Below are 25,634 nucleotides of genomic sequence, written 5' to 3' on the forward strand. Positions count from 1 at the left end.
AAGCTAGCCAATGAGAGATACCGAGCCTAGACATCCATGCTAGGCACCTAAAGCCAAACTCCCCCTGGCTGGGATTCTCAGCTGCCAACCCCCTCTTGAGGTTACACACTTAGGTCATTTTAGCAAGAAGCCAGGGGAAGAGAGTTGGGAGGAGGAGGAGCACCACCCTTTTAACTATTAGCCCAGTGGTTAGATTACTCACCTGTAGGGTTGCCATCTGTGAGGTACAAGAGATTGAGATCGCCAGGATGGTCCTGAGCCTATAAAACTGGACAGCTGGCAGTGTGTACTGAGCACCCTGTACAGTTTTCCCAGGACAGCTACTTCAAAAAAGGGGTGGTCCTGGGAAAAGGTGGCAACCTTACTCACTGGGATGTGGGACACCCCTGGTTTGTCCACTTCCTCACCTGAGTGGGCGAAGGGATTAACTTTGATCCACCATCTCTTAGACGAGTGCTTGAACCACTGTGTAATGGGATAGCCAGATGGCTGGGGAGGGGACTCCCTCACTCTTTCTGTTGAAGCGATTCCACTTTGGCTAAATAATGAAAGGCCCATTGGGCCAGAGAGAGAGCATGCAAACATGAGAAAGACTCTGTAGCCCTCTGGCTAGCGCAAAGGAGATTGAGGATCCAGTCCCTCTCCTCCAATGACTTCTTAAAATTATTTATCCACAGTGGAACAGCTTTGACAGGAGACTGAGAGATCGCCATCTCAAAATAGCCCATAGCCCCATGGCGAACGCACTCTCCTGCAAGATGGCAGCTTATAGTTCAAATCCCTTCTTTCCCCCTCAAGTGGAGGAATTTAAACTGGCGGTCTCCCACAACCCAGGTGAGTACCCTCCAGTTGGCTAAAAGTCATGAAGGGTCTCGTCCTCTGCTGCCATCTTGTGTAAGCTCACCCATAGAGGGACTGAGCCATAGATGAGCTCAGACCATGCTTACTGGATCCAGTCCTGCAGGTGAGTTAGGTGGAGAAATGCCTATTTCCCCCTCATTCATGCCTGGCTCTGGGGCTTAGGTGTCGGGACACTTGGCATGGGTCTGTGGTGCCTATGCCCAGAAGTGAAAATATTGATGCCACAGTATGCATCCAATGAAGTGAGCTGTAGCTCACGAAAGCTTGTGTTCAAATAAATTGGTTAGTCTCTAAGGTGCCATAAGGTGCCACAAGTACTTCCTTTCCTTTTTATTGATGCCTTGGGAATTTTTATTGCAAAAACTTAGGTGCCAAGTGAGTTTAGGGTTTGGTGGCTGCTGATTGGATGTTTTGGGAATCCCAGTGGGGCCTCATGCTAAAATTTAGGCAATGGAAGTGATAGTTAAGTGCCTAAGTCCTTTTGTGAATCTAGCCATACAAGTTCAATATTCTCTGGTAACCATTTTGCAACCCAGAAACAGGTGTCACCATAACACCTTCCTCGGAAAGCCAATTAACAGTTGAAATCCTAGCTTGGATTATTATGATCAATAATACCATAAGCCTTAATCATGCTGACACTGATGTTGGAAGCTTACCCAAGGTGGCACTTTATAAAGGCTGCAGTACTGAGAATAGTATAGCCAGCTTCTGCTCAAATGTTAATAAGGAGGTGAATTTCAAGAGGGGAGCCTCAAAGGAAGCAAAACTTACTTGTAAGACCAAAAATACCTCTGGAACTGCAACCATGAATGGAACAGAGGGGCCAAATTTCTATGTGCCCATGTCCAACAAGACAGGGATAGTACGGAGTCCATTTGAGTATCCTCAGTACTACCTAGCTGACCCGTGGAAGTTCTCTGTACTGTCTGCTTACATGTTTCTGCTGATTCTTCTTGGCTTCCCTGTCAACTTCCTGACTCTGTATGTCACCATCCAACACAAGAAACTCCGGACACCCCTCAACTACATCCTTTTGAACCTGGCCTTTGCTAACCTCTTCATGGTCTTTGGAGGATTCACCACCACCATGTACACCTCAATGCATGGCTATTTTATCTTTGGGACAACTGGCTGCAACATTGAAGGCTTCTTTGCTACACTGGGTGGTAAGTTTTCTACATGTGTAAATAACCAATGCTTACCTTAAACCTTAGTCCATCCTGAGCTTTGCTGTACATTGGGCTACCCACATGTGCCATCCTTGCCTGTCAACTGGCCTTCTCTCCAAATCTTCCCATTTCATGTTGAGGTGCTTGATGTCATTCAGAACTGTTCGCTTCCATGTTATTCACTGTCTTCATCTTTCTTCTTGCGTTTTCTGGCTTCCATTCAAGAGCGGTATTTGGTGTAAATAATCAAGAGGCAATTTTAAAATCTCCGCCTTTTGGGTCTCCCTCAAGATTTTAGGAAAGAGAGATAAATCAGATCATTTCAGTGTGCACTCTAAAGGGCAGCTGGAATAGAGAGGTGTAAATAACCAAGAGGCAATTTTAAAATCTCCGCCTTTTGGGTTTCCCTCAAGATTTAGGAAAGAGAGATAAATCAGATCATTTCAGTGTGCACTCTAAAGGGCAGCTGGAATAGAGAAACTGCATTGTAATTTGGACTAATTTAACGTTGTGATATTTCAAGGCAGGAAATAAATGGGGGAGAAGAAATAAAGCACCATGATTTTCTGCCTTCTTTTAGCACTTTGGGGGAAGTTTAGCTAGTGAGTATCCTGAAAAATGTAGAGTTTAGGATTGACAAGTGACCTGCAACAGATTTTAAAATGTTCAGTTTGTATGCTTTTTGTCTTGTTCTTTTAACCTTAGAAATAACAAATCTGGTTTTCCCTGGTGTTGCCTGAGGACTTTCTGAGAATCTCAGATCATGTCTGTTGTGAACTCTCATTGAAGAGGCAGGGTTATTTAGCCTTTAACAAAGTCATCCTTTCTTCCAATATCAATCAGGCTTTAGGCTAAACTGTGGGACTAAAAAACCCTTCCCCTCTCAGTTCAGTTCAGTTTTCAGATATCTGTCTTGTGAGGTCATTTTATCAGTTCTCCAGTTACCATATAGTCTTCGTGTGTAGACAAGACTACATCTATGACAAAATAAACAAGCAGGAAAAAGAAATACGGCTGTTGTGACAACAACCTTTCCAGCCTTCTTTATCCATTGTAAAGAAGGCGAAGAGGACACAAGCCCAATTTCCCTTCCATTATAGGTCACCTTTTAAATGCCCTTACTAATAGAGCTCCTGAACTGAGAGGTGCTGAGCCGTGGGTGGAAATCAGTGGGAATTGTCAGTGCTCATTACCTCTTGGAATCTGGCTCATGGATTTTTTAAGTAGAGATACAAATGTGGAGAGGAGAGATTGGGCTCATCCATGTGATAGGATGATGCAGTAGGGCACAAAACACTAGCAAAATGATGGGTACAATGATCAATAGTAGAATAAGATACTTGTGTGTTCCTTACTATATTTTAATTCATATCTGTGATACTAACATTCCTTGAAACCTTACCTGGATTTCTTTGCCATTTAGAGACTTCAGTGGAAATCATAACATAAGAATTAATCCAACCTCAGTCACCAGATCTAGGAATTATTTTGGAGAAGTTCTATGGCCTATGCTATGCAGGAGGTCAGATTAGATTATCACAATGGTCCCTTCTAGCCTTAGAATCAATAAAAAGGACTCATTTACATGGCTATGTGTTTTCTTTTTCTTCTGTTGTTGGTAACGGTCTATGTGTGCCTCTCTCTCTTTCTCTCTCTTTTACAGGTGAAATAGCTCTGTGGTCCCTAGTCGTCTTGGCCATTGAAAGATATGTGGTAGTCTGCAAGCCCATGAGCAACTTCCGATTTAGTGAGACCCATGCCCTCATGGGTATCATTTTCACCTGGGTCATGGCCCTGGCCTGTTCTGCTCCTCCATTGTTTGGATGGTCTAGGTATGGACTGAACATTTTCTGAAATGATGCCCCAGCTAGCATGGTGTTAGCAGCAGTTAATGAGGTGTTTTACGTATTTCTGTAGCAGCATTCCAAGTAAAGCAACCTCATTCACCAGTTCAAGGGCAGACACTAATCTCATTGGTTTAACTGCAGGTACATCCCAGAGGGCTTGCAGTGCTCATGTGGAATTGATTATTACACTCTGAAACCTGAGGTCCACAATGAATCTTTTGTCGTCTACATGTTTGTGGTTCATTTCCTCATTCCATTGATCATCATTTCCTTCTGTTATGGGCGCCTGGTTTGCACTGTTAAAGAGGTAGGTAGACCTGTTAGAGATGACCAAAAACCTGCATCTGAAGCCTATTCTCCCCTACCCCAAATACTGGGAGATTTCAGATCCAGATCTGAACTCTGCAGCTGGCTCCATCCCTGTAGTGAAATGAACCATAACCCCAGAGCTAATCAACCCTGATATTTGGGGAGCTAGGGTGATGTGAATTTGATGTTTGTAGCTCATCACACCCCTAAACCCTTCACAAACTCCCTGGACAGTCAATTTCAGCATGTCTCCCAGATACTCCTGGGGGAATTCTGCACCACTGCACACGTGCAGAATTCATGTCCCCCGCAGATTTCTTTCCTCCCCCATAGAAAATGGTGGGGAAGCAAATGGAAGCTGTAAGAGCGGTCACATGCCCCTCCCCAGCAGCACGGGTGCATCATTTCGGGCTCCTGGAGCAGCTGGCGGAGAGGTAAATCACCACAGGGGGGTGGGGGCAGGGCTGGGGATGCCCCTGCTGGTGGCTCCTACCCTGTGCCGGACTCAGCTGCTAGTTCCACCTGGGCTAGGGGTGAGGAAGGACAGAATTTCCTACTTCTTCCCCTGCAAGGAGCAGCCGGGGCTAGGGCTGGGACTGGGTCAGACCCACTCCCACAAACCTCCCCCAGCTCCCGGAGCTCTGGACCCTCCACCTGCTTCCTGCCCCCTTGGCTCCTCAGAAGCAGGGGGAGGGGTCACTATACAGGGAGCTGCTCCCCTGTCTGCCCAGCTCTCTGTGCATCTGGACCGCCCCCAAAATTCTCCCCTGCATCTGGACCCTGCATCTGCACCCAGCCCCCCACTCCACTGAGCCCCAACCAGCTGGACACAGACTTTCACCCCACCAAGCGCCATTCCTCCAGCATCCGGACTCCAACCCCACTGAACCCCCACACCCAGACCCCCCTTGCCGAGCTCCATCCCCCAACACCAGACCCCCACCCCGCTGAGCCCCAGCTACTTTCACCAGGAACTCTCTGCAGAGTCCCATTGCCCTTGCACCCAGAACCCAACAGTGAGCCCCTGTGCATCCAGATCCCCCCCTGAGCTGCCTGCACCCAGATTGCCCCACACAGAACCCTCTCACCCCACACCTGGATCCTTCCACACTAAGCCCCTCCACACGTGGATCCTGCTGGGCTGAGCCTGCCTGCCCACACTGGGATTGGGGGCCAAGGCTGGGCATGCATGTGAGACTCTATCCCTCTCACTTACTATCTTGGTGCACCTGGTTTGGAGGGACAGGGCTCCGGGGTTTCTGGGGCAGGCCTGGCCCTTGCACTGTGTCAGGGTCAGGTGCAGCCTCGCCACCAAGTCCATGTCCCAACCGGGGCTGCAGGGTGATCTCCCGCCTCCATGCAGCCGGTGGCCTGTGCTCCCCGCTGCCACGCTGGAGCCTCCACATTTATTTATTGACAAAATATGCAGAATTTTAAAATATTATGTGTAGAATTTTTATATTTTTAGTGCAGAATTCCCTCAGGAGTACCCAATCTATCCCCTGCAGCACCATCATCATTTCAGTGGTCTTATCTCTTTAGGCTGCAGCTCAGCAACAGGAATCAGCCACCACTCAGAAAGCTGAGAGAGAAGTTACTCGCATGGTCATCATCATGGTTATTGCGTTCCTCATTTGCTGGGTCCCCTATGCCAGCGTCGCTTTCCACATTTTCACCCACCAGGGATCTGACTTTGGCCCTGTCTTCATGACCATCCCAGCTTTCTTTGCCAAGAGCTCTGCTATCTACAACCCAGTGATTTACATTGTAATGAACAAACAGGTAAGTGGCAAATCTCTGGTCTTCTTCTTTATTTATTTATTAATTTCTTAATAGCTAACAGAAAGTTATAGCACTTAGATCGTATTTTTAAAGCTCTTTTTTGCTCAATGTGGCACAAGTGGAGCTTTTTCAAGGCAATTTTGGTTCTGTCATAAAAAGGGACGTTTAATCATTGTGTTGCTATCCTTTAGTATTACATAAATCTACTGAACGCAACTGGAAGTCATAAGGACTGTCTATTTGAAATGATCAATGCACTGATTTAGTTAAATATCTAGGACTGTATTCTGTTCTCAGTTACAATGGTGCAACCATTTTGATTCAGTAGATATGTACTAGTCTAACAGAGCCAATAATAAGAATACTCAGTAAGGTTAAGGTAATCCTGAACAGAAGCTGTAGCTAGCTCTAGGAAGTGGGAAAGGTTAAGCACATAAATTTGGCAGAGCGAATAAATCATTGGTCTAGCAAGTCTACTATTCTACCTCCAATAATGAGCAGCACCTGGCACTTTAGGGCAACTTAGTCCACAAAAAGCCTTCCCAAAATGCACTTGGCCATCTGTGCAATGCTATATCAGGAGCAGAAATTCCTTCCAGATCCCTGGTATGATCATCTCATACTGCAAAACATGAGCTTTGGTTACCCTTTTTTTTTTTTTTTAGTATTTTTTTATTATTTTAATCGAATATTGAGCTGTTAACAAATTGTGATCTTTCAAGGGTCAACTTATGCTTGCCTCACTCAGATGAGAAGCCCCATTCACTTCAACAGGATTGTTCAGCTAAGGGATCCAATGCAAGTCCCACTGGCGATAAGTCTTTCCACTGACTTCAGTGGGAGTTAGATTGTTCCCAAGGTGTGCAGACTTTTACAAGGACATATCAATAGACCTGAACTGGTCTAATCCGGGAGCATCTTCATAAGCCACAGTTCCTTGAATTTCCCCCCTCATTGCTTTAGTCAAAAATCCCTCCCGGTGCATTACTGATGCATTTAATGTAAGGATATTCACAATGTGTAGGGTTGGCTGACGGTTGTCACACTGCCTGCATCGGCTGGTTACCTCTGCTGCCATTGTTTTCTTTTCTAGTTCCGTAACTGCATGATCACCACCATTTGCTGTGGAAAGAACCTGCTCGGTGACGACGACGCTTCTGCTGGCACCAGGACAGAGACTTCCTCAGTCTCCACCAGCCAGGTTTCTCCTGCATAGATTCCTCATGGAAGCTGCTGATCTCAGAGCTGGCATGCCTTGTCAGCAAGGATGCGCAAGTCCCATTTGCATGCATGTAGTCGTGTCCACCATCACCACCGCCTGCATGTGATTCACAGTTAACCCAGCAGAATGGACTTTTCAGTTCTCATAATAGAAATCATTTGAACAAGTTTGTACATATTTTTTTTAATTAAATACAAAGGGCTAGCTCCTCAGCTGGTGTAAATGTGTGTATACCCATTGACTTGTATTGTGTTATCCCCATTTACACTGACCAAACATCTGGGTCACGATCCTTAGCTTCATACAGAGGGGCGAATGTTCTCCTTTCACAGAATGGAAAAGATGAGTAAGGCTGCAGCCTTGTGGATTCATCCCTACCATGGCATCTGTTCTGGATGCGAACCACAGGGGCCATGGTTAGGAAAGCCCATAGTAAAGAGCCAAGATACAGCAATCTAGCAGGGGATGAGGTATACCCGTGTTACAAAGCTGGGCTCAGTGGGGGTGCATGAAACCTAGTGAGCACTGGCTAGGGTTGCCACCTCTCCGGGTTTTTACCTGGACAATCTGATTTTTGGCTTCTGTGTCCGGGTGCCATATAGAATTGCCAGGTGCAAAGTCCAGTCAAAAAGGGGACCAGGCAGTGTCTGGTCAGATGTACTGACCAGACACCACAAATCTGGTTACTGCAAGGCAGGGGAAAGCACCTGGTCATTAACCCACACCAGCTCCTGCTCAGCTGGGGCCATCTCCTACCTCCAGGAGGCTCCTTGTCAGGTTGCTGCAGCTCCCGTCCCAGCCTTAGAGCAGAGGGAGCCCAGCTGGGGTAGATGAGGGGTGGGGGAGAAGAGGGAGGTGGAGACGATCCAGCAAGTGGTGGGGGAAGGAGCGAACGACAGGGGCGGGGCCTTGGGGAGAACAGGCAGAGCAGGAGCGGGGATTTGGGGGGAAGAGGTGGAGAAGGGGCTGGGGAAGAAGTGGAGAAGGGGGCAGGGCCTTGAGGGTCTGGTTACCAGCAGTTAGAAAGGTAGCAACCCTAGTGCCAGTGACATTTAAAGGGTTACAATGTTACAATTTAACCATTAAATAGAATAATGAATAATCTTGGGGAGGATTCTGGTCTTTCCCCTGCTGCACACATAAACTCCCCTGCACACAACCAATTAGCTATGCGGTGCACAAGGAATAGGATTTAAACCGTAAGCAACAGCTGATTTGCAGTGTCTTTGCCGTAGCATGTGACATTATATTTCCATGGTAACATATATAGTCATTTGGCTTCTCCCTGACTCCTCCTACATGTCCATAGACCACACCCCTATAGTTTGAGCTCTTTATGGTCCTCCTGTGGTTCACCTACCAATTTTCAGCTGTAATTTGATTTGGCATCGCACCAAGTAAGAGGTTTTGGCCAAGGCTTGTGCTTTTTGAGGATTGATTGGTGGCAAATTGCTACGCTTTTCTTCACTTCATAGCAAGCAAGCCAGGGGAGCATATGGCCCAGAGATTTCAACATATGTTTAAAGCGCTAAAAGATGGCATAATGCAATTGTACCAATGTTCTTTATTTTTATTTTTAGCTCAGTTATACAAATAAGATGTTTTTCTTGCCCTTCTGTTATCAACATTTGAAACTATTCTTGTATAGTATATCTTCTCCAATTTCTAATTCTATGCAGCTTTGCAAGATCTGATAGAGAAGGTCTATAGAAACTATGCAAGTTAAACCTTTAATAAAGAGCAATTTGCAAGTACAAGTCTCTCGTTATTTATTTTTAATTGATACTTCTACATAGTCAGTGAAATCTGAAGATCAAAGGTTCATGATCATTCCGTGGTTAGGTTGAAGGCTCATTCATATGCTCAGAATCTGAAATATTTTTTTTGGTAGGAAAGAAAAGGAAGGGTTTTTTTGTTTGTTTTTTTTTAGTTGTCCAGTTATACTTTCCTCTACAGGAATAATGGAAGAGCTTAGGATGGCTGACAATAAACCTTGCAGTTTTGACAGAGTCATGGGGCTGCTGATATATCCAAGGGAGTGGAGGTGGTTACTCTGAGCTGTTTTTGTGTCTGATTAAACACATCACATCTAGAGCTGGAGGAGAAATAGTTTTCCTGTCCCATGAACCTTTTTGAGATTTCGAACAATTTTCCTATCCCCAAAAGGTCAAACTCTTGAACATTTTCATGAACCAAAAATTGAAGAAAAATTCAGTGTTGGGTCAATTGAAATATTTCATTTGATAATTTCAAAGCATTTTGTTTCTATTTTGACTATTTAAAATTTGTTACAAGTTTTTTTTAGCTTTAATTAGCTTGAATGTGGAAACAAAAAGCCATTTTCAAACCAGGAAACCGGAAATTTTTGTTTCAAAAACGTTGAACCAGGAGTTTCCAACAACTTGGAAACTTCTTTTTTTCAAAACATTTTTTGAATTGAAAACGTTATCTGAGCTGACTCTTTCCTGAGGGAAGTTTTGGCTTTGATGAATCAGCATTTTTTGGATGAAAAAAACATTTAATTAATAATTTCCCAGCCAGCTCTAAGCACACCTTTTTCTGCCATGACTCTGCTTTTCTGATTTCATAAAGTGGTTCTGCTCCAATGTTAACTGGAAAGTTTAGTTTCTTTTGCTCATATTGAGACAAATATTTTTGACGCGCTAGCAAATACAGAGATGATATGGCCCTAATTCTCAGGTAAATAGTTTATTCCTCCAATCAGAGTGAAGTTAGCAACAGCATCAGGTAGCCAACTCACTGCCATGTTTAGCCACAGAACCACCTGGGTCACAGCAGTGTAGCCTTCCCCTAGCCTGCTCTATATATGTGCCCTGGCACTGGCCTGGACGGATGGCTGGAAGGGGTAAAAGAGTAATTCAACCAGATACTGCAGAAAATTCTTTCCTGGGTAACTCGGATCCCACCCCATCTAATATCCCATCACAGGCCATTGGGCCTATTTACCATGAATATTTAATTACCAAAACCATGTTATCCCATCATACCATCTCCTCCATAAACTTATCGAGTTTAATCTTAAAGCCAGATAGATCTTTTGCCCCCACTGCTTCCCTTAGAAGGCTATTCCAAAACTTCACTAAAGTCTTATAACCATTCCTGTAAAAACTCCCAAAGGATTATGTAAGAATATTTTTATTGATCCCAGAAATGCAGCCATCTCTAGTGTGAAACACTGAGTCTATTTAACAGCTAACAGCAACACTGCACAACAATTTAAACCAGAAAGTGAAGAAGCACAGAAACTGGGGTGAAGGGGAGGGGAATATGTGTACGGAGAATGTAATGACCCAGATTGAATTTGGCCAGGACACTGGAATTAAAGCCCAGAATCTTTACAAAAACAAAACAAAACCCACCAGGGGTTCCTTAGTGACCACCAATTATCAGTTTTATATCTCATTGACAAGACAGTAAGTACCTCCTACAGCACAATTCCCCCATCATTCTGCTGCAGAATCAGCTCAGGTGGAGGGAAGAGAGCTAGAAACACCCAGTGGAAGAGAACTAGAGCAAAACGTTGTAGGCATCAGAACATCTCAGATATTAACATCTGACTTTCTTATTGTGGACGAGCAGAGCTTATTCTTTAATTTCAGCAGAAAGACCCAAGTGAGGGATGAAGTGATAGTTCTGCTCACTGTACAGCAGGTAAGTCCTCTAGGGAGCAGACCCTGGCTTCTTTAAGAACACCTGCAATGCTAGCTTGGAAGAATCATTTGCTCCATCCATCACTAGTGAACAAAGACTCTTTTTTTCTCCCCTCTTTGATTTACGGAACCTCTTTGTTTTTCCTTTAAAAACTGAGTGAAGTTAGTGCTTATGAAAACGAGGGGCTGAACAGCACTAGCTTGAGCCAGTTAAAGACGAGGCCTGCCCAGTAAAGGTTTCTCTCGCAGTCCTGCCAGTGTACTTCTGCCCTGACCTCAGCATCCCTTGCTGTTCCAATCCAGGGTCCTGGAGCACATAGCCTGCCAAAATGCATGAACATGAGGCTAGCAAGCTCATGTGAGGACTAATCCTGTGTGGGGCTGAGTGCCTCCTGTGAGGTGCCCAGGGCCTTGCATGTCTGCTGACGTTAGTGGTAGGAAATGGTACTCAGCAGGCTCAGGTCCCTTGTGCCCTAAAGCAGGATGAGAACACAGACCACCAGGAATGCGTGATGAATCTGGGTGCTCTACTCTGTGGCTTCATCCAGCCTAGGGAAGCCTTTTCACAAACAATCCGTTGCTCACTCTCTATTTCCTTGATTTTGCTGCTGACTCAGTCATGCAATGCCAGGTGGGTTGCCAGGTGTCCGGTTTTCAATCAGAACACCCGGTCGAAAAGGGACCCTCCCCAGCCCGGTGTAAATGAGCAAGTGAGTGAGGGTGGGGGAGAGCGAGTGATGGAGTGAGAGGGGATGGAGTGAGTGGTCTGGGGCCTGAGAGAAGGAGCGGGGCAAGGGTGTTCGGTTTTGTGCAAATAGAAAGTTGGCAACCCTCACACTGTCCCTTTAAGGTATAAGTGCACAAAGAACATGGGCTCAGTATGTCCAGCCACGTATGTATTCCCATCACACGTACACTCTGAACACTGGGATGGTCCATTCTGTTAAAATCAGTGATGTACCACCCACATCCCAGGCCTCCTACTGCCACTTCAGCGCATGAGCTGACACAGGGCACAGTTTCACTTGTAAATTACATTTTCCAAATGAGGGGCTGCTACTTTAATCTGTAAATTGAAGGCAATTGTTAGACTAATCCACAAGAACCTTTCTCATTTTTGACAGGTTTCAGAGTAACAGCCGTGTTAGTCTGTATTCGCAAAAAGAAAAGGAGTACTTGTGGCACCTTAGAGACTAACCAATTTATTAGAGCATAAGCTTTCGTGAGCTACAGCTCACTTCATCAGATGCACATCTGATGAAGTGAGCTGTAGCTCACGAAAGCTTATGCTCTAATAAATTGGTTAGTCTCTAAGGTGCCACAAGTACTCCTTTTCTTTTTTCTCATTTTTGGAATCCTCCCCCCTGAATATTCTCCCCAACACTCACCAGCCTTTTGCAAAGAGTGGGCAAACTAAACTCAGCATTGCTGCCACCTGTTCCTAATCTCCCTGGCACTAGGACTGAACAAAAATAATTAGCAGCTGCCAACTGCAGCCCTCTCAATTAAGATGCTAATCAAAGGAATTAGCAGGAAAGTGAGATGAACCTGTCAATAAAGCTGGCTTTGCAGCCAGCTTAACTAGGCCTCTTTTAAGATAAAGTTTTGTTGCTTTTTTTTTTAAAGTTTAGTGTTAGTATTAAAGATTCTTGCAATGGACCTCAACCCAGGTAAGGAGAGATACTTAAACAAAAATTCTGAATTTGCATGCTTCTTCCTTGTTTATCTTTTTGTCTCCACTGAATGTGAAGTCAAAGTTCTGATCCCCTTTGGTACAAATGAATTCTCTTAGGTATCAATCTGTGTCACTGTTATTTTCTTACTAAACTGTAGCCTCTCTGGGAAGGGGCTGAACTTGGTTTCTCTTGGTGTATTTAAAGGAATTTACTTAACCCCCTGAACTCTTTTGGCTTGATGAAAAGCTCTGAGCTCCACTCAGGGCAGCCTGTGGAGAAGCTGGTGTACGGAGCTTAGCAGGCTTAAGAGAGAAATGGTCTAAACTTCCTGGAGTCTGGCTAGTGTTCAAGAGGCCCTTAAGCATCTTCATGTTGCTCTGATAAATAACATTACTAATTGTGCCTCCTGATAGGAAGCAGAATGGCTGTGTGGTTAAACATTGGACGGGGCACTCTTGGGTTCTCTTCCTAGCTTGCCCCTAGGCTTTTTGTGTGACCCTAGATCACGCAGACTCTGTGGCCTCGGTTACCCACCTGTAAAATGTAACTGATACTGCTTCCTTTGCCTATTTAGCCTGTCAGCTGGAGGTGTGATTTGCAGCTCATGTAGGCATACCGGTGCTAGCTTTCCTCTAGCTAGCATGCTGGAAGTACTAGTGATGACCCAGCAGCATGGACTGCATAAGGCTGCCTGGAACTCTGGGGAGGTACTTGCATTACCAACCCATGCTGATACCTGCACCACCATATCCTTACAGCTATTTTTAGCCACATTTGTTAGTTTAAAGCTAGCGCAAATATGTCTTCCCAAACTTCAAATCCCACCTCCAACTACAGTGTAGACGTACCCTGTATGTTTGTACAGTGCCTAGCACAAAGGAGTGCTGGACTTGTAGACGCTACTATAAAAACTGGTTTGTCCGTTCTCCACCTGGGAATTCACTTTAGCTTTCCTGATAACTGTGGTGAGTTAAACGGGAGATTCATACTGGTGCTTGGTTACAAGTAAACAACCTCTTCAATTTACTCTTCAGCTAAAGTAACAAAAGTGGCCAGAATGTCCAGGATCTTTGACCACAAGACCAGAGCTAACCACCCGCCAACTCTAAGCATGGTGATTGAAGCTCTGAAGGCCCAAAATGAGAAAAAAGGCACCTCTGTCATAGCCATCAAGCGCTACATCCTTGCCAAGTACCCAGCTGTTGACCCAATAAGGCTAAAATACCTGCTGAAGAAGGCCCTGACTAAAGGTCTTGACCATGGCTACCTGATCAGACCCCAAAACTCTTTGGCATTAGGGGCAACTGGAAGGTTCAAGGTGAGTGAATTGGCTTTCTACAAAGACCACCTTCAGTGGAAATTTTCTGCTAAAGAAACTGTAGCTTTAGGCAACAGTATAGCAATTGCATGGGCTAGGGCTGTCCTACAGATAACTGGGTGGCAGCACACTTTGCATTGTGGGATGTGCCCCAAATGTTCTCTGAAGCAGTATTTCAAAGAGGAGGCTGGATGGGTGACAACTCTGGGCTAGGGAATGTGGCTTTTTTTGTTTTTCTTCCCAGTTCTTTAAATGGACAGGCAGGGTTGTGAACAGCCTCAACATCAATGGACTGGTGCCCTCCCCTCTAAGTGGGAGAACACAGTACTATTACTGAAGAGCAAACCGTAAAGGAGCTTGTTGTTGGCTATCGGTAGATGTGGTATCTCTGCCCTGAAAATATTGATTTCTTCCATGACTTGGTCTCTGGGAGGGCCTGGGACAACTAGATTTTACAATGCAGCTGGGTGAATGGGACAATAGAAAGTGAGTGCCATCCCCAACTACTCTCCAGCCTTGGCTGCAAGGCCTATTGTGATGTCGTGTTACAGAGGATGCTACACAAATTTTTACAGCCAAAGGGAAGGGCTCGTGTAAGCCACCTGCCTCTAATTCAGTTAACACTTCTCATGCCTGCGGACAAGCTTCTGTGCTTGTTTGGCCCTGGGTATAGCACTACCAAGTGTACTAAGTTGCTTGGTAGCGACCCTCAATGCACGCGCTGGAGCAGAGCAGTTTCACTGTTCTGTTCTGTTGTACTCCTAGCTGGCATCAGAAAAGCCCAAGCTTAAAAAAAATTCTAGGAAGATGGATCCAGCTGGAGAAAAGGCTCCTAAATCAGAAAAGAAGGTGGCAAGGAAACCCAAAGCCAAGGTGACTGCTGATAAAAAAGCAGGAAGTAAAGGTAAGGGCTGCTTCCTTCCCCTAAACTAACATCCCCTGCTGAGATGTCAGCTGTATGCAAGGAGGTCAGACCTGTGAATTTTAATGCCACCCAAGAAGACAAATGTCCGTGCTCAGGGAGAGGGCTTCAGGATTCCCTGTACAGCAGTGAACTTGACGGACAACAGTAAGTATATAAGCTAGAATCCAAACTGCTGATTGCAGGAAGCAGTGGTGGAAAGACACCTGGCTTTGAAAACTAGCCATGTATTCTGTGTGTCTGCTGTGGGCCTGATCTTCAGAACATTTGTAGCAGCTACTGACTTCAAATGGTGCTCATTATTTCTGGAATATTGGGATCAAGGTGGGCACCCAAAATCAATGGCCAATTCTGAGAACATGTCTGGATTTATGCGTTTGCTCAGCCCAGAAGCCTGCTGCCTAGTTGCCTCCAGTTCGGAGAGTTTGTTACCTAGTCTTCCGAAAGAACACATTGACTTCAATGGGAGTTAAGAATTGAAGTGCCCTTCATGGATCTAGGCCTTAAGTGCCTAAGAAATGAATTTATCAGAGCTGGGTTGCTGCCTAAATTAGCCAGGAGCGAAATGCTGAGGAGAGGGGCTTAGGTGCCTAAGCGGCTGATGTGGTGCACCTGCCTGATGGCCCAGAGAGCGGTGCATCCCTCTCCTCGGTGAGACCCCCTACGTCTGGTCAGCTGCTTAAGTTGCCCATGCTCTAGCAGCTGAAACGCTCCGTACCGCTCGCTCTTCCGCTATTTCCCTGCGCTGTCTCTTAAGCGGGTGCTGTGCTGCCCCCATCCTATTGGTCTGCCTCCAGCCCTGCTACTGTGGGGTCTGACGGCTCTTAGGCATGCTCAGAGCATGGCCACAGGATCGGGACCTGCTGGCGATCTAGGCATTCCCATGCCTAGGTTGCGCTCGCTTTTCAGGACCTCTGGTGCTTTGGTTTAAGCAAGGGTTCCAAGCCTCTCATTTATCTGTGCTGCAACTAGACCGCTTTGACCGCGGAAACGTAAGTGCGTGGGGTATTTACCTACCAGGGTGGGGGTTGGGCAGCAGTGCCTGAGCTTTGAAAACCTCCATGGTGCTTGTTCGGTACCTAAACTCCTTAAAAATCTGCCCCTAAATCAATGGTGCAGGGTTCAAGTAGCTTGCTCTATCTTCAAGGTGGAGTCAGCATGCCAGGGCGACCGCTTTGTAGATGCGATCTGATGTCAGACCTGCGTTGATCCCACAGGGAGGCATTTTTCCTGTTAAATTAGCAGGGGCACTTCTAGGTCTGCACTAATAATACCTGAGCTTTGCTCAGAAGCTTAGGCCAGGAAGATCCAGAAACCATTAAATATCATCCTTGTATGGAATTGACAATCTTGTAAACATAAGTTACTGACTCATCCATGTCATTTCTTTCCCATCTTCTCAACAGATGCTAAGGAGGAGAAACCAAAACCTGTGAGCAAGAAAGCCAAGGCAAAATCCACTAATGTAAGTACTGGTTGCCAAATGAAGGATTCCATCTGTCTACCTTGCACAGCTCTGTGAGTGCTTCACTTGTGACCAGCTTTAGGAGCTGCTGCTGTTGTGTGTTCCTGTCTTAAGGAACTTGCCTGACTCTGTGGGGAATGTTGGAAAGGAAACCGCTTCCCGCTCTAGAGTCCTGAAGCATTAACTCTGTTCTTCAGGCTGCGAAGGAAACTGGCACTGCTTGATCGGCTGTTTCTAAAACGCATGTCTTACCATGCAGAATAAAGGCCGCACTTCTGAATTCAAAGCTGCTGTCTATAAGAATAATAAACTAAGTGGCACAGGCTTGTGGGTGACCCAATACATGCTATTGCAGTGACCTTCATCCTACTCTCTCTTGTAGGCCCAGCCCAAAGCTCCTGCTAAGCTGAAGACACCCAGTGATGCTCAAAACATTGTGAAAGGTGACAAGAAACCAAATATGAAAGAGGCATCCCAAGCCAGGGTGGTTGGGACCAAGAAAGCCACCTCCAGAGGGAAGCCAGCCACAGAAGCAGATGGTGCCTCCAAAGCAGAGGCAGAGCATGGAGACAAGATCAGGACTTCCAAAGGCAAGGGGGCAGCTCCTCGGGCCGTGGGGGCTGCAAAAACAAAGGTGGCTAAAGGTGGAAATGGGCTGACCAAAGCAAAGGCAGCTGGCGGGACAAAGAAAACCACTGCCAAAGGGAAGACTGAGGCAAAGGGCCTTGCAAAAGGCAAGGGGAAGAAGCCTGAGGCAGCCACAGGCTCCTTCTTCAGCAAAGAGAAGGATGCAGAAGGTAAAGCCTCTAGAACTGGCAGCAAGCTTAGCAAGAAAGCAACCTAGGGCTTCCCTGCACTGAAGGGACAACTGCTTTGGGTGGGGGATGGGGCACGTGTGCAGACTGGCTGTCTCCAGCCTGAGGAACACAGCCACTCTGTCTCCCGGTTCTAAATGGGCCCAAACAGGGTTTTTAAACTATGCTGAAGTGTGCTCCAGTCACTGCTGTTAACATCTCTTTTAATCTCCGGTGAACTAAGCTAACTGATTTTAATCTTGTGTCTTTTTTTTTTTCCCCCCCCCTTCAATAAAGTTACTGCATCCTAATAACTAAACCCTGTTACTGGAGTCCTGCTCCTTCCGCCTGGGGTAAGGACCTGCCAGGTCATCTTGACACACCCTGTCATAACCCTGGAAACTGCGAAGCATCAATTCCTTCTGCCTCTTCCCTCCTACCCCCTGCAAACCCAGCGAAGTTGAAACCTGAGCTTGAGCCCAGCTGTGGTGGATTCCAGCCTCGTAATTAGGACAGTGACAAATGCCAGCTGGGTGAAAGGAGCAAACTGCAAGTGTGGCAGCAGTCCAGGTTGGGGGGGAGAATCACATAGGGCTAATGAACAAAATACAGTCACGTTCTGGAACTCCATCCCTGAAACTGCGGCCACATTCTGCAGACATGCCCTCTGGCTCCAGCCAGTGTTGGGTGTCCAGCCCTCATGAACCCATAGGTTGCTGGGCTACATTCGTTATACAAACATGAGGAAAGGGCCCAAGCCATCAATCACAAATGTAGCACTGCTGTAGTGATGTTCAGCCTCTAAACGTCTGCAGCCTAGTGCTATGATTAGGGCAGAATGCCTCCAATTAAATCCTAGCTTAAGGAAGAAGCCAAGCTAGCACATGCTAGCTAGGCCTGACCCTGGGGAGGAGTGGCCTGTTGCTAAAATCCCACTTGCTAGAAGGTCTGAACTCTGGGACTTGTGTGTGTTGCCCTTCTTAGTAAGGGCACCAATGGATACTGGTGCCTGTGTGGCTTGTAATTTCTACTAGGAATAGCTCCAGGTAGGTACAGATGCCCTAGGCCCCCTTCATCTGTGTCTTTGTGCAGAGTGCAAAAGCTTGTGATGGGTCACAGTGGTGGGGGAGGGCGTGGGGTAGGTCTAACAGTGCAGCTGGCATTTTTGTGTGTGTGTGCAGAGAGGCTTTGGATAGACTCTAACTGACCTGGTCAGTGTTCCCACCTCCAGGCAGAGTAACTGCTGTTTGTCTTGTTATAGGGTTCTAGGGAGTTGAGAGAACTTTATTTCTCCTCCGCTCCCCCCATCCAATTGACTCAATGGCAAGTGGACCAATCCTTTAATTGAATTTGTATTCTCTGTGGGGGAACTCCATGGCAGGAAGGGTAGCCACTGCTCTTCCTTAACCTCTGCTGTGGTTAGTACTACTTAGCGTCACAGCACAGAGGTGGATCAGCCCACAGTCTCCTTTCCTTGTCCTTGGGGGGTGTAGGGCCTGAGCACAGTGAATGAGACGCTCTCCAGCCTTTCCTAGTGGAGCCTGCCAGCCACCAAAACAACAGAAGGCAAATGGGCTCTGCTTCCGCACCCTGTCTGTAGCTCTTCTCCACAATGTTCACTCCTTTGCTGTTCCTCCCGGTGCACGTGGAGCAGGTCCTAGTGGCGGGTTGCTTGTCAATGACTGGAGCAATAAGGACCCCGAGGAAGGAGGGTCGCCAGGTGTCCAGTTTCTGACTGGAATGTGCAGCTGACCCGATGCTAAAAGTCTGGTTACCTGCAGTAACTGGCCACTGCCATCAGGCCTGACCGAGAACTGGCTGGCTCCCAGAGCAGGCTCCAAAGTAGGTACCAGTGTGTGTATCCCCAACCTGTCTGCCCTGATTGTCCCCTCTTCAGGGACTAACCCCTCCTCCCCCTGCACTCCACTGTGCCCTGGTTTCCCTTGCTCCAGGGACAGACCCCTTGGCCTTACTGTGCCTCGATTTCCCCTCCCTGGCCCCTTGTTCCAGGAACAGATCCCTTGGCCCTGCTGAACCTTGATTTCCCCTCCCCAGGCCTTTGCTCCAGGGACTGCCCCCCTGTGCCATGATTTACCCACCCTGGCTCTAGGGAGCAACCCCCCCTGTCCTGCTGTACCTTGATTTCTCCACCCCAGCCCCTTCCTCTGTGGACTGACCCCTGCTAAAGGTACTAAACCAGTGGTTCCCAAACTTTTGTACTGGTGACCCCTTTCACAAAACTGACCATGCCCTGCCCCCACTCACTCAATTTCTTCCCCCCTCTTCTTCCCCCCCCCCCCCCGGTCGCTTGCTCTCCTCACCCTCACTTGCTCAGGGAGTTGGGATGTGGGAGGGGGTGAGGGCTCTGGAGTGGGGCCAGGGATGAGGGGTTTGGGGTGCAGGAGGATGCTCTGGGTTGAGACCAAGGGGTTTGGAGGGCAGGAGGGGGATCAGGGCTGGCTTGGGGCATAGGAGGGGGTCAGGGGTGCAGTCTCTGGGTGGTGCTTACCGCAGGCAGCTTCCGGAAGCAGCATCATGCCCATCCCTCGGGCCCCTACATGGAGCGCCAGCGTCTGCAAACGCCACCTCCTGCAGCTCTCATTGGCCGTGGTTGCGACACGCGGAGCCCGCTGGCTGCCCCTACACGTAGGAGCAAGGGGGGGATAGGCTGCTGCTTCCGGGAGTCACGTGGAGCCATGGAAGACAGGGAGCCTGCCTTAGCCCCCCTGTGCTGCTGACTGGACTTCTAACAGCATGGGCAGTGGTGCTGACCAGAGCTGCCGGGGTACCTTTTTGACTGGGTGTGCCGGTAAAAAAAACCAAACACCTGGCAACCCTAGCTGCAGCTCCCAGCCCCAGCTCTGCAGGTGAGTCCCTCCTGCCCCAGGTGGTGGGGGGTGAGAGGGGAAATCAGTGAGTGATTGGGGGTGGGGGGGAGGAGAGGTGGGGCAGGGGAGGTTCCAGCACTCATGATGGTGTGTCCGTTTTTTAAATATTACCAAGGTGGCAATGTGAGGTGTCACGGGCATTCTCAAAACCACTGCTGAGGTGCTGCCCACGGCTAACAAGCTGCTTGGAGTGCTCACTGACACCACAACCCCTGGCTCTTGGGTGCCCCAAAGTAAGAGATTTTTTTTTCTCCCCCATCTGGGTGCTCTGTTGCCTAGCTCATGACCAGGGGGCCAATCCTGCAGGGGTTCTCAGAGCATATCTATGACCTGCTACTTGGCACAAAGACAGCCAGGGCAGGCAGGTCTGGAGTGTGAGTGTGTGTGTCAAAAGTGATGAGGGGACGCAGCTGGGATGTGGGAGACCTAAGTTCAAATGCCTGCTCTACTTGATTTATGTGGAGCAGGGACTTGAAACCTGGCTATTAACTATCTTGTGTGCATGTGTCTCTTTGCATGTTGGCTACCTAGGACAGGTCAGCTGCTTAGGTGCCAGGAGTGGGCTCACAGTTGAGAACTCAGCACAGATCAATGGTAGTCAGGTGCTGTCAAGGTTCCCTCCCCGCTCTGGGGTACAGATGTGGGGACTCACATGAACCCCCCCCCCCAAGCTTATTTCTACCAGCTTAGGTTAAAAAACTTCCCCAAGGCACAAATCCTTTCCTTGTCCTTGGACGGTATTGCTGCCACCACCAAGTGATTTAGACAAAGATTCAGGAAAAGGACCACTTGGAGTTCCTATTTCCTCAAAATATCCCCCCAAGTCCCTTCACCCCCTTTCCTGGGGGGGCTTGAGAATAATATACCAACCAATAGGTTAACCAAGTGAGCACAGACCAGACCCGTGGCTTTTTAGGAAACTAAAAATCAATCAGGTTCTTAAAAGAAGAGCTTTATAATAAAGTAAAAAGTAACTCTGTAAAATCAGGATGGAAGGTAATTTTACAGGGTAATAAAAAGATTTAAAACACAGAGGATTTCCCTCTAGGCTCAACTTCAAAGTTACAAAAAACAGGACTAAACCTCCCTCTTAGCATAGAGAAAATTCACAAGCTAAAACAACAGATAATCTAACACATTTCCTTGCTATTACTTACGATTTCTGTAATTTTAGATGTATCATTTCAGTAGGAGCTGGGTTACGTGCTTGGTCTCTTTGTCCTGAGAAAGAACAACAAAGAGAACACAAACAAAGCCCACACTGGCCAGATTTGAAAGGATCTTATTCCCTTTTTGGGCCTTTTGGTCAGGTGCCAAGCATGTTATTTGAGCTTCTTAATCCCTTACAGGTAAAGGAGGGATTTTATGCTACCCTTTGCTGGATGTTTGACAGGTGCTTAAATATCTTTTGAGGATCTAGGTCTAAGCTCCTCTTTGTTCTTCTGCATTTCACTCTGGGCTAGCTTACTCATCTCCCCACTCAGCCTGGGGGCTTCTGAGGCTCCCAGCCTTACTGCATGGAGGAGAGCTAATTACCTATGTGGGGACTGTCGGGGTGCCTAAATCAGGACTGAGGAGTTGACCAGGTGGCAGGCTCTTGGGTAGATATGGCCACTGTTTGGGGCTGGCCTTAGCTGACAGGAAATGGAGGGGATCAGCGCCTTTTTATGTTTGCATGAGATTTCATAGTAGCTGAGCACTCACTCGTGTTTATAAACCGATGTAGCTATAACCTGTCTGTCATATAAATGCTTAGATATGATGAAAATATCCAGCCCTGTGCAGTAGAATGCAGCCATCTTTCTCACTTTTGGAAGCATAACATAAGGTGACCAGTGAGCAAGTGTGAACAATCAGGACACAACCTTTCTTTCCCCAGGTGGGGGTGTTCACAGTTGTGTATCTATAAGATACAGCCACTAATTGTGGAACAGTCCTGATAACAGCGGGATGTCTGAGCACCTTAGCTTAAAAACCATAGTGTGAGGGATTCTACCTCTGAGCGAGGGCTTGATGTTGGGGTATGTGATACCATGCTTCTCTCAACCCCTGTGCAAATTAATTCCTCCATGAAGGACAGGGGTGGGCAAACTTTTTGGCCTGAGGGCCACAGCGGGGTTCTGAAACCATATGGACAGCTGGGTAGGGAGGGCTGTGCCTCTCCAAACAGCCTGGCCCCCCAATCTGTCCCCTCCTACTTACTGCCCCACTCAGAACCTCCAACCCCCTCCCTGCTCCTTGTCCCCTGACCACCCCCTCCTGGGACTTCCTGCCGCCCTCCCCACAGGCCCCCTGGGACTCCCACACCTATCCACCTGCCCCCTGTTCCCTGACTGCCCTCCAGGAGCCACTGACCCTTATCCACCCACTCCCCGCTCCCTTACCATGCCGCTCAGAGCACCAGGACTGGCAGCCATGCCGCCGCGCAGTCTAGAGCACCGGGGCAGGCCAGCGGCTCTCGCAGTCGTGCTGCCTGGCAGGAGCTCGCAGCCCCGCCACCCAGACCGCTGGCGGCATGGCAAGCTGAGGCTACGGGGGAGGGGGGACAGTAGGGGAGGGGCCAGAGGCTAGCCTCCTGGGCTGGGAGCTCAAGGGCTGGGCAAGACGGTCCCATAGGCCAGATGTGGCCTGCAGGCCATAGTTTGCTCACCTCTGGTGTAGGAGACGCCATGCAGCGAGGCAACTGTTATGATGTATGCCCTGTGCAGAATTTTTTTTTCCAAATGCTGTTGGCCAAAAACTTTCCCACATGTTTGATCACCATGTTTTATTACAAAGATAAGTTTTCAAAGATTCCACCAAATAGCAGGTAAGAGAACCACACCGACAAATACATGACAAAGTTAAAAATATATTACAAAGGATCAGGGTTCAAGGCAATGCATCCAACCCTCAAGCTCTGTTCCTTCCGAAGGATTGAACCGAAGAGCATGTTTCCTTTTTTTTTTTGCTTTGGAAAATAGATTAAATTAAGCATAGGCCATAAGGCATGCTCGCCAACCACAGCACCTGGAGCAGATCCATAGCCTGACACTAATTAGCCTGTTACCTTCCCAGTGTTTCAACACAGGGATCACCACCTCATGGGAACGGCCCCTTGCACCCCTTTGTCACACTTCCTCCCTATGCTCTGACACATCTCACCTTCAGCTTCCCCGCATTGGCCCTGTGTGTATCTGGCAGCTGTTCACAGTTTTCAATGAAGAAAAATTAAGTTTTTTTTTAAAAAAAATCTCTTTCAAAATAAAATGTAGCCCAGCTACATTTGTAACATTTCTAGGCTGAAGTCACTTATTCAGCAACTACCGTTAGACTTCCACAGTGTATGTACTTTTCTGCAGTTCTGGTTAAGTCTTTCTCTTCCTTCTCCCCACCCCCAATAAAGTGTGTAATTTTTAAAATATATATAATATAAAATCAGCTGTGATGCTCCAAATCCCCATAGAAATAGTCTATACTCAAGGCATTTCTGAAACATTTGTGACAGAGGCCCTGGCTATGATCGAGCCAGGGGATTTTTTTGGTTGAACCAAAGTAGCTCACTGCCAGGTTGATTCTTAGCAAAGTGACCAGACGGCAGCCATGTGCATTGTGGAGATTCCCCTTTAAACCCTGCCTTGGGTGAGGTAGTATCTTTTTTTGTATTTTTGGGAGTATGAAAGTTTGGTGCCAAACTGGATTTGGATTTCATGGGCAGTTTGGCTTTTCTTGCATTCGTGTGCTGGCTTCTGGTATGTGCAGCTAGCGAAAGCTCCATCTCTAAAAGGGAGCCATGGAATTGTGTTGTGGTCCTTCACTGATGGGCAGCAAGGAAGCTTGTATTCCAAAGCACTGCCCTTCTGCAAGCAACATAAAGGAATCTGGGACAGTAAAGTTAGGGTGAAATTTTTCTGTTATACCAGTGTAAATCCAGCAAAGTTGCTCCAACGCACAGCAGTTACTCCAGCTTTATAGGCATGTGACTCCATTGACTTGGAGTGATTTAAATGGACTTACTCTCACTTTACACTGGGTTAACCAAGGGCAGACTTTGTCCCGCAATAGCCCAAAATAGCTGGAGTCATTCCAGCTTGCAGGAATTGCTAGATAGGCTAATTCTGTAAAAGGCGTTTGGAGTCACAGTAAATTGTCTTTGATGCTGTTTGGGCTGATACAGCAATAACCTTCCATTCATTTAAAGTCAATAGCTGTGGCCATCAGCATGCCAGACACAGCAAGACCAGAAGCTGTTTTAGGAACAGACCCATAATACCGGCCTTGATTTAGTTTATCTCCATCACAACATCCTACATTTTCACCAGGCCCAGGAGTATAACTCACAGCTGCTGATGTTCAGAGGGGTCTACCTGACACTGGGAGCACAGCTTTGGCCAATTCTGCACTGTTCCACCCGTGTAGACGCTAAATAACGAGTTAAACTCATGGGCATTACTTCAGGTTTACACTGAGAGAAGAATTCAGTTGTGGGTTGTGCATGCAGGAAGACAGGAAAGATGGTATAAAGGGAAGGAAACTTTTCCCTTTGACCCCTAATGTATCTTTTCCTTTTACTTCTAGGTAAAATTATTCCTGTGACCAGCTGGATGAAAAGTGGCTATTTAGGGGATATTTGTCAAATCTAGTTCAGTGTGTGCACAAACATCTGGGAAACTTGGGGAAGTGGGAATAGCTGCCCCGCTTTGTTCCTCTCTGACATTGTCAAATGGACAATACAATCCTTCCAGCTAGATAATTACCATTTCCGTTAGGGGTAAAGTGCTTTCGCATGTCTTGACTACTTCGGAAGCAATCTCACTGTCTAGTCCATGAGTTCCCCACCTGGCACAAGTTGCAGATGGAGTGGTTATGTTTACACATACAGTACAAAAATAAAAGGCACAAAACACGTCTAATGCAGCAGATGGTGTACAGTAAACGGAGTCCCTGGTATTTAAAACATACAGAAGTAAGAGGGGTACAGTTAAGGGAGTTCTGCAGCTGCTCCAATAGCCTTTGAAATCTCCATTCATCACCCCCTGAGGCTTCCCCGCTGCTTTGCATCCATCATTATCACTTGCCTAGACTGGGCTCTAGTCTGCAAGGAGTCTCTCTGGAAGCAGGAATGCAGGGAGTTGATGGCTGCTCACACGCAGGTTAGAGGAAAATAGTAAGTGGCACGTCTCTAGTTCCAGCTTGAAAGAGCAAATAAATTATGGGCACTATGCAGTGCAGATCAACGAAAGGGATTTGAAACGTTGTTCGGTGGCTTCTCATCCCTTGCTGGCTCATCTCACCAATGGCCATGCCCACCAACAATGTGGTGACAGAGTTACCGTAAAAGACACAATCAAATATATATCTACATGTATATATTTTGTTTAAAGGCTTGTTCCCTAGTGGACAGTGCACTACAGAGAAGGTCATTTCCAGGAGTGGGTTCAGTCCAGAGCACCCCCTAGGCCTCACTGCAGCACTCATAAATATTGTCCTCCATGAGGGCGATCACTTGCTCAAACTTGTGCTGCAGCTGTGTGCGTCTCGTGGTGGGGTTGGAGTCCAGGGCATTCACTATCTGCAGGAGCAAGAGCAGTGAAGCGATTAATGCGACATGCACCAGCCTTGCCCTTTCTGTGTTCCAAACAGGTGGTGTGGGGAAAAGGATGAACCATCTGGGCCTACTGCCCTGATGAGGTGTGGAGGAGGGGGTTATTTGCCCTGTCACTGGCCT

The 25,634-nt window shown here is 47.3% G+C and overlaps 3 protein-coding genes across 3 annotated transcripts in view; 2 read left to right on the forward strand and 1 right to left on the reverse strand.

The window, feature by feature from the left end:
- The first annotated feature begins 1,669 nt into the window (after window positions 1-1,669).
- On the forward strand, window positions 1,670-7,187 carry RHO (rhodopsin). Its single transcript, XM_073351255.1, has 5 exons — window positions 1,670-2,030; window positions 3,697-3,865; window positions 4,022-4,187; window positions 5,732-5,971; window positions 7,065-7,187. The coding sequence occupies exons 1-5, from the start codon at window positions 1,670-1,672 to the stop codon at window positions 7,185-7,187; spliced, it is 1,059 nt and encodes a 352-aa protein (XP_073207356.1).
- A 5,331-nt stretch (window positions 7,188-12,518) lies between these two features.
- On the forward strand, window positions 12,519-24,549 carry H1-8 (H1.8 linker histone). Its single transcript, XM_073351288.1, has 6 exons — window positions 12,519-12,534; window positions 13,575-13,858; window positions 14,624-14,762; window positions 16,187-16,245; window positions 16,628-17,042; window positions 24,485-24,549. The coding sequence occupies exons 1-6, from the start codon at window positions 12,519-12,521 to the stop codon at window positions 24,547-24,549; spliced, it is 978 nt and encodes a 325-aa protein (XP_073207389.1).
- Window positions 22,680-25,634, reverse strand: part of PLXND1 (plexin D1) — a 123,508-nt gene continuing 120,553 nt past the window's right edge. Inside the window, exon 36 of the mRNA XM_073351269.1 lies at window positions 22,680-25,478. Within this exon, the coding sequence (XP_073207370.1) occupies window positions 25,362-25,478 (117 nt within the window). The 3' untranslated portion in view covers window positions 22,680-25,361. The remainder of the gene's footprint in view (window positions 25,479-25,634) is intronic.

Source organism: Lepidochelys kempii, chromosome 7 (genome assembly GCF_965140265.1).
Source record: "Lepidochelys kempii isolate rLepKem1 chromosome 7, rLepKem1.hap2, whole genome shotgun sequence".
Classification (NCBI taxonomy): Eukaryota; Metazoa; Chordata; order Testudines; family Cheloniidae; genus Lepidochelys; species Lepidochelys kempii.